The 11,669-nt window shown below is 34.7% G+C and overlaps 3 protein-coding genes across 4 annotated transcripts; 2 read left to right on the top strand and 1 right to left on the bottom strand.

Annotated features, from left to right (window-relative positions):
* The first annotated feature begins 1,236 nt into the window (after window positions 1-1,236).
* On the top strand, window positions 1,237-1,739 carry LOC121224552 (acyl-[acyl-carrier-protein] hydrolase FATB3, chloroplastic-like). Its single transcript, XM_041108010.1, has one exon. The coding sequence runs from the start codon at window positions 1,338-1,340 to the stop codon at window positions 1,737-1,739; it is 402 nt and encodes a 133-aa protein (XP_040963944.1). The 5' UTR covers window positions 1,237-1,337.
* A 131-nt stretch (window positions 1,740-1,870) lies between these two features.
* LOC121224156 (palmitoyl-acyl carrier protein thioesterase, chloroplastic-like) lies at window positions 1,871-3,428 on the top strand. Its single transcript, XM_041106904.1, has 5 exons — window positions 1,871-2,000; window positions 2,154-2,267; window positions 2,361-2,529; window positions 2,598-2,666; window positions 2,748-3,428. The coding sequence occupies exons 1-5, from the start codon at window positions 1,885-1,887 to the stop codon at window positions 3,048-3,050; spliced, it is 771 nt and encodes a 256-aa protein (XP_040962838.1). The 5' UTR covers window positions 1,871-1,884; the 3' UTR covers window positions 3,051-3,428.
* A 134-nt stretch (window positions 3,429-3,562) lies between these two features.
* Window positions 3,563-11,434, bottom strand: LOC121224155 (CDP-diacylglycerol--serine O-phosphatidyltransferase 1). Of its 2 annotated transcripts, none has more exons than XM_041106902.1 (13): window positions 11,130-11,434; window positions 8,621-8,809; window positions 7,634-7,699; window positions 7,486-7,545; window positions 6,824-6,914; window positions 6,407-6,461; window positions 6,230-6,309; window positions 5,931-6,047; window positions 5,732-5,816; window positions 4,649-4,740; window positions 4,168-4,421; window positions 3,945-4,033; window positions 3,563-3,859 (listed from the first exon to the last, which is right to left on the bottom strand). In XM_041106902.1, the coding sequence occupies exons 2-13, from the start codon at window positions 8,782-8,784 to the stop codon at window positions 3,732-3,734; spliced, it is 1,281 nt and encodes a 426-aa protein (XP_040962836.1). In that variant the 5' UTR covers window positions 8,785-8,809; window positions 11,130-11,434; the 3' UTR covers window positions 3,563-3,731. The 2 variants fall into 2 exon arrangements, with proteins under 2 accessions (XP_040962836.1, XP_040962837.1); XM_041106903.1 differs by lacking the exon at window positions 11,130-11,434 and adding an exon at window positions 9,447-9,706.
* Window positions 11,435-11,669: the final 235 nt, after the last annotated feature.

The following is an 11,669-nucleotide window of genomic DNA, read 5'->3' as shown; positions in this document are numbered from 1 at the left end:
TTTAATGAGGCACATTATCTACCAATGGATATCCAAGAGAGAGTGTAATGAATATTTTATTATTAAGAGGATGTCCATCAAAATCAAGATAAATTTGATATACTTATGACTCTAATAGTTATTAGAAGTAGTTTTATTTCATTTATACTTCTTATCTCTACAAATATAGACTTTGAAAAAGCATTATAAAACTCCCATATTAATCAATAAAAATATTTTTTTTCTTTTGCTCCTCATTTTTCTTTATTATTTATTCTCTCTGCTCTCTTTATTTCTGTTGGTGTAGAAGGCAGTAGCAAGTTGTTTTGGTCTTGCTTGAACAGCAAGACTCGAGACTTGCAGAAGAAACAATTGATGAAGAGCAGAATTTGGAGAGTGGAAAAAAAGAAAGAAAAGAGAGTGTTGAATCAAGAATAACTTGATCAATTATCATAAAAATGAAAAATAAGGCGTTGAGCCATTACATAAGTGAGTCAACTTCAAAACAAATAAGCTTTTACCTAATCAACTACCTAACACCACTAGATTACATTGAAACTTGTTAACTTGACTTGCTTAAGTTGTATTGATGAATTATCAGTCGATCAACACCTAATTACATCAAAATGCAGCTACCTACTAAGTTTAAAATAAACTAAAATAGGAAATGTTCATTGGAGTAACCAAATGAAACAAAACAAGTTTCAGTTTGCTTGTTGCTGTACGTTCCCTGCATGGCCACCTTGGTTACTGCTGCATGGGAGCTGACTTCAACAATTTCTCTTCGGTTCATAAAAAAAATTTTAATCCGAAAATCTTATTTACACATTAAATGAGGTTTACAATGGTAATTGTTGAGAATCAGGATCTAATGCTTCCCAAGAAAGACTCTTAACATTGTATCAATAGGATGGCGAAGAACACCCCCTTAATTTGTGTACCTCTATTAGAGTCGAAGCTTGCGCAACTTCTTGTTTGTTTCTTCGTCTAATTTGCAATATGGCATATACATGAGATTCTTCATTGGAACCTGACAAACTATAGAACAACAAATATGGCCTATTCGAAAAGCACCATAAATATAATAGAAGAATGTCATTCCAAGCATTCGTGATGGATCCTAGGATGATGCAGCGGGTGTTAAATTTGTTGGAACTCATCTCATCAGACACAAAATAAGACAAATGGGTGTCTTCTCTTTGTACTGAGAATTACTATAACAAAGCTCCTTACGCTTTGTTCTCTATATGCCGGGAATCTGTCTTGAAAAGGTCCGCCAAGAAATTGCTATAAAGTATTTCAATGGCACCTACTCTGTTCCAAACTTTTTTCACACCTAGGGCAGACAAAAATAAGCAATGTTTACTTTCTCTTGTCCAGTCTCCTTTTCCATCACTTGTTCTAGTTCGAATGGTAATATTCAAAACCATGGAGATTACAGAGTGAATATCAACGTTAATGGGAGTAGTTGTACAAGGAGGCCCATTAAGCATCATACATTATTGAATGAAGTTGATGTAAAAGAAGGTTCCACTTCACTCAGTGCTATCCAGTTCCTTGAAAACGGGCACATAAGCGAAGAGAAGATTCGGCGGAGAATTCCGAGGCAGAAGCAGCTGGTTGATCCATACCGTCAAGGCCTAATCACTGAAAGGGGAGTTGGGTATAGACAGACGGTAGTCGTCCGCTCTTACGAAGTTGGCCCTGATAAAACTGCTACATTGGAAAGCCTCCTCAACCTTTTCCAGGTGATTAATTAAACTAATTGTATGCATATATATATATATGCTTCTTTGCTCTTTCAACCAAAGTCCTTTTCAATCACATTTTAAGGCTTGGGAATAATTTAATTTTTAATATTCAAAAATACATACTACTGTCATGTAGGAAACAGCATTAAATCATATGTGGATGTCTGGACTTCTAAGCAATGGATTTGGGGCCACACATGGAATGATGAGGAACAATCTCATTTGGGTGGTCTCAAGAATGCACGTCCAAGTCGATCACTATCCCATATGGTCAGCCTTTTCATCATAAAATAATGCACTCGTGCTAAAAGCGTTTCTGATGATAATCTCAATTAAATTACACCCCATCTAGCTCTTCCTGCCCTGGCCTACATTTTACAGACTAGAGTACTTACATAAGCACTACAATTGTACTTGGCTCAGGGGAGAGGTAATCGAAATCGACACGTGGGTTGGAGCATCAGGGAAGAATGGGATGAGGCGAGACTGGGTAATCAGGAGTCAAGCCTCCGGCAGCACTTACGCACGTGCCACTAGGTATTATACTTGTATGCTTGCAGCCAAAGTTACCATCCCTTCCTTAATTTGTGTGTTTATAAATAAAACATGCATGCATGCATGATGAAACAGCACTTGGGTAATGATGAACGAGCAAACACGGCGACTCTCAAAGATGCCGGATGAAGTGAGAGATGAAATTTCTCCTTGGTTTATACAGAAACAAGCAATCAACGAAGCTGTTCCCGACAAAATTGTCAAGTTGGGTGATAAAGCAAAACATGTGAACTCTGACTTGAAGGTACAATTTACAATTATGCTTCAACAGGTGAGCAGAGAGAGACTAACTGTATATTCATCATGTTGTAGCCAAAGAGGAGTGATTTGGACATGAACCAGCATGTAAATAATGTGAAGTATGTAAGATGGATGCTGGAGGTAAAAGACAGCCTATCTTATAGTAACCGTAGTTACCTTAAATCAACTAGTTGATATTCATCACTGTATATATTGGTGCAGACAATCCCTGACAAGTTTTTGGAGCGTCATCAGCTATCTAGTATTATACTAGAATATAGAAGGGAATGTGGGAGTTCAGAAGTAGTTCAATCACTCTGCCAACCAGATGAAGATGAAAGCTTCGCAAATGGAGTGCAACAGAATCTACTTACAAATAAGGTGTTGGTGGGAGGAAATGGACGCCTGGGCTCCCTGGACATCAACGTATTGACTTACGGATATACACATCTCCTCCAGACTCAAAATGAAGAGATCGTAAGAGGACGGACCAGGTGGAATAGAAAGATTTGTACGGGTCTTTAACACTTGTGGATCCTCTTACAATTATAATAACATAATAATAGTATTTATTAATTAAAGATACCAGGAGGGAAATAATTAATCAAGCAAAGGGCATCAGGCTTAATTTGGTCAATATCCCAGATGTAAGACCATCTTGAGGAGCTGGTATTCAGTTCAGGGAAAACTAAGTGGAAACAAGAGTGAACAAAGTTGTGGGATTATGTAGAAAGAGCTCCTTAATTAGAACTCAAAGCCACACCGTCGTTCAAGTCTGCCCACTCTGTTTTCTTATTTTTACTTTTATTTTATTAATTGTATAAAAATTATAAACTATTTTTAAAAGTGGCAGGGAGCTACATAGTAAAATGGTTTTACAAATTTGGAAAAATAATGAAGAGGGTATTATTTAGTCTGAAACGTTTTATGAAGTGTGGGAAAATTTTGGCACTTTGACATTGGTGAAACTGTGAGCTTTTCTCGGTCACACTAGTTGACCATCCAGGGTTACATGAAAGAATAAAATAGCATGGAACTAGAACTTGAATCTGTGATTTACTGCCTATTGACTAAGACTAAGAATAAGCATTTACAATACAATTTATGAAGTGATTGATACACGGTATTTACAAACCTCAATACAATACCGATAGTAGTAAATAACAGCCAAAGAATAGTGTAATAGTATTACTGCATTTCCCAAAACTATCTTCTCTTTTTGCCAAAATTGCGCTGCAGTTTCCATGACCAAATCAGAATGAATGAAACCAGTGTCACTCCAATGGACAACCAGAATATTACCAACCAATGTGGCATCGCCTTTGGATATAAACCTGATGAGATTTCGGACATACCATAAAAACTGAGGAACAATTAACATAATCCAAAGACTATCTATGTATGGGATTTCGGACATACCATGTCCAAACTTGATGCCAATGAGAAGCTCAACAATGCAAATTGCAAGGGAAAGCCAACAAAATGCTCCAACTTTTTTCACAGGTTTCCTGGAAGGAAGGAGAAAGACAAAAAGGACCAAGTGTTCAAGTGAGACAAGAAATTTCTGCATTGGGGTCATCAAACATTTTTCTGGCACAATATATATTTGCATCCAAAACAAATGGAGAGAAAGGGAGAGTACCGGTCTTGGAGGTACGAGTTGTACTCACGAATTGTTGGTATTGCTATTAGCCACCACAAGATCAACCTATACACAATCACAGGGTTTCTAGGAGGAATCCACAGACAGAACTTCAGAAAGAATGTATTAAGTTCTACTGTCAAAAACACAATGCAAAGGCTCAGAACTTGAACGAAACGCATTGGACCAAGCAGCGGATGCCATTCATCTTTGTCCCACTGTGCTGGTGTAAACTGTCCTAAAGTTCGTTTAACCTGACAACAGCAAACAGCAATGACCATTGCATGACTTGGAAAATTTTGAACTATATTTGCCCTACGAAAGATTCAAAAATTCTAACAAGGCGGCATTTAAAAGGTTAACCCAAGCCAAGTGAAAAATATGAGAAACAGGAGGTTGAAAATATATATAAAATAATTTGCACAGTTATTGTTGCAATTTTAACATTTATAAAAAAGTAGTTACACAGCAAGGAACATACTTTGCCAATAATGTTAGGTTGGCGACTTATACCAACCCACTCATAAGTTTTCCCATCAAAGTACCTAACAGTATGCATTCCAGCCCATATACCTACAAGCAAATCAAATATGTTGACAAGATAGGCTGAAAAATCATTAACTCATTAATTCCACACCAGCAACTAATAAAACAAAAAGCAGAGCAGACTTAGCCCGTGAGACCACAATAATACAGTGAAGTAGACAACTACTATCATATTAAGGTCTACAAAAGAATTCCCAACCCCATATTTATACTACTATTATATTCAAGGAGTAACAGTTTTGTGTCACAGAGTTATGTAACACAAACTTGGATATTAAAATTACATAAAAATCTAAGAAAAAAGTAACATAATTAAAATAAGAGTTATACAGCTCACCAAAAATAATAATACTAGTTATTCAATCATTTTGCCTTCCTAAGGTACCATGAATGGGATCCGATTTAAGTTCTTTTTTAATCACGTGTCCTCTTGTTCAGTTAAAACTACCTTTTTACCATGAAAAAGAATACCGCCTTTCCTCTTTCACTGATGTGGTCGGTGTGCATCAGTTCTACTATTCTAGTAATGGATAAAGTGTTAATACATCGCAACCTTGTGAACCAGTTTATGAATTTGTCATAGAAGCATCAAGAAATGCATGAAAAATCAGCAGAACCAGAAATACTAAATAGTATGGCAGCAAAATTTTCATCATACAACCAAAACCAAATAATGACCAAAATAATGGGGCCTGGGAACCCCAGAACTAGTGTGAATTGGAGGAAATTTCCTACTTTAAAATATCAAAGCAGAAAATATGATTCCTAACTAGAAATTATTTTATTTTATCAAATCACGGACAAACTTTCTAACAAACATTCGAATAGATATAAAATGGAACTAAAAATAGAGAATTCCCAAACCAGGTCAATCAGCTTATATATATTATTCAGTTGCTTGAGCGCACTTCTATGATTTAAAAGCAGACAGTCCTGTAAGCTACAGCCTACAGCACAAAGATTAACAAAAGAACAAAAAAATACAAAGGGGAACAGATATAGCAATGCAGGATCTTACCAAACCAATTACATGTCAAAATATCAAGAATAATGCTGTCCCACCAGCACTCATTAAAGTTCGGTAGCATGTGTCGGAAGGTAAACTGTATATGCCATCATAGTAGTTAGTTTATCGATGCAAAACAGACAGCAAGGATGTGCAAGGAGAAATGAGAGAACAAAAGGAAAAACAATGTGTGTCCATTCAGAAAACTAACCTCCATCAACTCAAAGCCAATTGAGAGGACCCAGAGAAGTGGCTGATTGCGGATTAAAATGGCCTTGCCCCACCAACCAAAGATGTGGGCTACTACAAATTCATCAAATAGTGTTTCCTAGAAATATTTTTTTATGCATAACAAAAGTTAGAAGTACGAAATAACATATATTCACATAATTTATATCAAGAAACATATAGTAGGCTCAATCATACAACTAAAATAAAAAAAACTACAGAAAAAGAGGTAAAAGAAGTAGAATAAAATACAAAAGCCAAGTGGAGCAAGAAGATCCATACATAAACATTCTTAAACCTGCTTGTGGGGTTTTCAGGAATATATATGCGACAATCAGCACCATAGGATCTTTCTGGAAGCTCTGCATGAAGATGCCAACAATAATCAAGAAACTTCAATATATATTAATAATAGCAGAACAAGCATGAAACTAGAAGACTTTGAGTCAAAAGCAGTACCAACACCAAGGTCAGGATGGAGAAACTTCATAAACTGCCTAGCATCATCACGCTTCTGGAAAACAGAGTCGAGAGTAACTATCACCAATTATATATTCAACTATGTATGACAGTTTGTGTGTTGTATGTGAGTGTTTATTTAACTGATGACATGTTAGCACTTAACAATATCAAAAGACAAAAGCTTTAAACTGTGACGTGGGTGTTAGGGTGGCAGTTACTCTAACAATCATGAGTCATAAGATTTAAAAGAGTCCAGGTGCAGTACAGCCAAGAACACATAAAAAAGCTAATATAGATGAATATAAATATGCACCTATTTCCTCCAAAAAGATGCACATACAATATAAATGAATAAGCATTGCAATGGGCAAACAGTATAGATAAAGTTGGAAATCTGAACGTAAGGAAACTAACCTGAAAAAGCAAAAATGTGAGTGCAACAAGGTAAACAACAGCCATCCCATGAACTAAACGCCAAATTGCAGGATGTGGCCGAATAAGGACCCTACAAAGAGGTTAAAATCATGATCTTTAGTCTTCTAGAGAAATAAAACAAGCAGTCCTCTAACCATGCTAAAAAGAAACTCTGGAGATTAAAACAGAGATTCACACACACAACCAAAATAAATAAATAAAACTAAAATAGAAGGAACACAGATTAAACTTTATAAGTATCCATAAACAAAATTCATAGATGCCTTTCACCATCTTCTCCAGCCAGCATAATCATAAAATGTTGATAAACATAACTGAGGCTTTTACGGTCCAACTAGACAGGAAAATATAATATTGGACTGAAAGCCAAGATAATGAGATGACTCGTTTGATACTTAACTCCATCTCCATGTTACTTTATATAAAGCGATGAGCCTATCCAATTTCACAGGCATTTGGACTCCCAAATTTTTAAAAGTGATTTCTACAGAGACCAAGGTGACTAAAAATAATCTATTCATACCACTAGATAACAAGAATGCACAAGCAAATCTTTAGAGAGACAAAAAAAAATTAGAGAATCCATCGAAAAACAGTTAAACATAACAAGTTTTACAGAAGAAATCAAACTATTAACTTACGTAGAAGGAGCCTGCAACAAGCAATAAGCTAGAAAAACTGCAATCATTGCCCATACACCCCTACAGAAACAATCACGTGAACAAAAACTAAAAATGTGTTAGCAAGTAAAAAGATGACAGTAAAATGCCATCAGAAATAAGGTGGAACCTTTTTACAGATGTTACAAGATCGCCAGACTCACTGCTCTCAGGATCAAGGGCTCCACTTGCCCAACTGGAAGATATATGCAGACAATAAATAAATAGTAATATAAGAATTGAGAGAATTTTGAACTAAAGAAAAAAAAAATGAGGTTCATTCTTTTAAATAAAAAAAAGAAAATTTTTCATATTCTCTATGGTTTTCTGCCATGTATCATAAGTAAAAGAACTAAAAAATAGGGTGCAACTTAAGGACATGGTACAAGTTCCACCTGGAAAAGACATTTATAGAATACTATCATAAGAAATTACATTCATATTAAATGAAAGTAAAATGTATAATTTCAGGGTGCTACATTTAGCCAAACAGATAATACAAAGAATGTTTGCCTTACAGTTCAGATACTTTACTAGACAAAATGAAAATAGAAAACAGAAACCACTATATTTGCATAATATTTGTTCAATAATATAGACGCAAAACAAATATGTAGGTTGCCATGAGATTTAAATTATTAAAATAACTTCCAACACTATAGCATCATTGTGACCAACAGTGTCCTTTTGAGAAAACAGACCCCATCCCTCACTCAAAACCTTGATTCACTGGACATGTTGGTGACACTGTAAAAGCTTCAGGAATATCTACAAGGGATGGAGACTAGGAGAAAAACTAATTGGAACTAAGAAATAACCTTTACTTAGCAAACCTTTTACAGATCATACGTACATGCAACAGAAACAAGTTCCACAATTAGGACCCACAGACAACCATACAGTTGAAGATAACCAAAAAAGATTGACAGTCATTTGCAACAAAAACATGAGCATAATTGCAAAGAGAAATATAGAAGTTCCCGGACAGAAAGAAGATGCAAGGAAAGATAAATGACTAACAACATAAATATGTATGCTAACCTAACAAGGGGGGAAATGCACAATTTTATGGTTGAATTGAAGCTAAGAGGAAGTAAATATTAAACAGTGTACTCACATAAGAAAGCATGCACCAACGAATAATAATGAAATAGTGCGAGGTTTATAAGCCCATGCAGTCCATGGATCCAGTTCATCAATGGAATATGATAAACCAGTATCCCCATTTTCTCGGACAAGATGTTCCCTTCGCCTCACCCTCCTATGACCATTAGATTCCATACGCTCTCAGTGTTTCAAAAAGACACTGCAGTGCAACAATAGAAGTAAGATTCAGGGAATTGAGCTTGAGAAATTTAAAAAATGACAATATTACAAATAACAGTAAGAGAAAATTTAATCCAAAGAAGTTACACATGCAAAAAGAGCAGTACCGCAGACAATACTAAAGAAAGAGTGTTGACAGCATATATGAATATGAATATAATAAATTCATTCGCCATATCTATCATTAACCAACTTTATGAGAAAGAAGAGTGCAAACTAGAATATGCATTAAAATATCTTCAAAAAAGTAACCTTTAAAAAAAGAGATGGTGAACTCTTATCATCAGAGATATATATACCACCAAAAGACACTTTTATTTCTATTTTCGTATGGTTAAGAGAAAAAAGAAAAAGAAAAAAAAACTTTGGGAAGGATTTTCATTAGGTCTGATACCAAGATATAATTCAACATTCAGCAAGTATCATCAAGGACATATGTCTCTCTCTCTCTTTAGAAACTTGTAGTGGGTGTTTCCCGAAAGTAGATATCAAGCTATTTCTTAATGAGCAATGTTTCTCAAAAATACAAAAAGGTAGTTGCCTCCCATTAACTCATGCAATTTCAAGGGGAGACTATACATTTACAACGTAAGTTCCATGTTAACTAAAACATTTACATTAATTTCATAGGTGAAGACACATATAGATCTCTCTTCATACAAATGAAAATTTTGGTAACATTTTTGAGGTAGCGCAACCAGCTTTTTTGTCATAACTGCAGGGGAAGATTTGGTAACTACAAAAGCTACAAGCATTCTAATGGAGACATTGAATTTCCAGAATGACCAAAGACAACCCACATGTTTGGGCAGGAATGCGTAAAATGCAAAACCAATTAAGCAAAACAAATTGTACACTGGTGTAAGGAAAGATGTCAAAAACAATCTTATTAAGGATGATAGCAAACCAGTAAACCATCTCTAAAGCTATGGTCCCTACAGCTTGGCCAAGGATTGAATCTCATATGCAACACCAGTTCATATGATGTGACAATCCACTTTCCTACAAAAAAAAAAGGTGCTATTCTACATTGCAATCTATCTACCACATAATAATTATCAAAATAGTTGCTTTATTAGCCTTACAGTATTCAAAGCTGATGGTCATTTTAATCATCAAAAAGCAAAAAAAAAAAAGAAATCAATAGCAGGACAAGATAAAAAAGGATCCAAACTTTAAGGTGCCTCTAAAAAACTTGGTTTGAGAAGAGAATTTACCAAGGAGCATTAAATACTCCTCACATGGAACTAAAATTGAAACATTTCTGTATCATTAAACCATACGTTCATAACCACAAGAGAGATTTCAACCTTAACAAAATCTCTTTAAAAAAGAATAGTTTGTAACTAGGCATTTATGTCTCAGAAAACTTAGAACGCAAACAATGATGAACCCATAACTAAGCAAACAGCTTCACATCACAAATTCTTACACTTTAGAAAACAAAAGTAAATACCATTCATAAGAACTCTACTAAAGCATTAATATATTGAAATCTAAGCAGATTATAAATAAAAGACCAAAGGGAATAGCACCCAGTAAGGATTCGATATGCACTGCAGAAGAAAAAGAAGAAAAGCCAAATCCCATTCTGATAATGGGAAAAGAATAATAATTAATCACTTTCAATATACAGAATCAACAAACTCTTAAGTCGGGAAACATAGAAAACAGAAATGCTTGGGAACAAGAGTAAAACTTGAGTCACATGCAACTCATAATTAAACTTATAAACGAAATCAAATATAAATAAATAAGCCATTGATCAACAATAGTTGCTTGACCTTTTTTTATTGTTCTAATAAATTAAATAGAGCTACTGTAGGGCTTAACACTAATAATTAACAGTTTCAAACTCATGATGTAAGACTGGAAGTTCTAAAAGGGAAAAAAAACAAAATTAGTATAGTTGAAGAATAAAAAGTAACGGATCCTTTATTATTAAGCTAAGCAAGCAAATAAACTGTACATAAATAAAATTAACCCGTAACTGAATTGGTTTAAAAAAGAAAAAACAAATCTCAAAAAGTTCTATTGCATGTAATCAAAACAGCATTAAAAAGATAAAATATTATCTTCAAAAGGGAATAAAAAAAAAGGAAACAATAGAAAGCACTTAATGGAAACAATGATTCAGAGAAAATTAGTGAAATGGGAGAATAAGAGATAATAAGGAAATGGTTGTATGAAAAAAGAAGAAAAAAACTGGAAAAAGCGAATAGAGAAAGAGCGGCATTGATTGAGATTAAGAAAAAGAATGGAATGCGCAGAGCAGGAGGTTGGGTTAGAAAGGGCCTAACCGTAGGATGGAAGATCGGCAGCGGTCCGATCCCTTGGAGTTTGCGTGTGTCAAGGCAAAGGCAAAGAGGAAGATGGAAAAGAGTGAAAAACGAAGCGAGGATCCAACCACTCAATCTATATATATATATATATGGAATTGATAAAAGAAAGAAAGAAATGGAACAGTGTGTGTTTGTTATTCTATTATTAATTTCATTAAATAAGAGAGAGAGGGTGGTCAAAGTTAGATTTTAAGATGTTTTATTGTTAGGATACGGAAACTCATCTGAGAGAAAGAAAGATCCATATTTATTTCTTGTTTTTCATATTCCCTACACTCTTTTACCCTTCCCTGACACAGCTTTTAATCTTTTCCTCCTTTATGCTCTTTTTCCTTGTTTCTCTTTTCTCTTCTTTTTTAACACTCGATTCGTAAGAGTATCATTGTTAATCTAAAACAACTTAGCATTACTTCTATTCTACCATCTGTCCCACTCCACTACGGATGTATAATTTTGAAAATTACTACCACCTTCATGGATGTTGGATATGTCCATCTT

The sequence above is a fragment of the Gossypium hirsutum genome, chromosome D12, assembly GCF_007990345.1.
Source record: "Gossypium hirsutum isolate 1008001.06 chromosome D12, Gossypium_hirsutum_v2.1, whole genome shotgun sequence".
In the NCBI taxonomy this organism is placed as follows: Eukaryota; Viridiplantae; Streptophyta; class Magnoliopsida; order Malvales; family Malvaceae; genus Gossypium; species Gossypium hirsutum.
The sequence above is the reverse complement of the archived record's forward strand: the minus strand, read 5'-3'. Positions and strand labels throughout refer to the sequence as shown.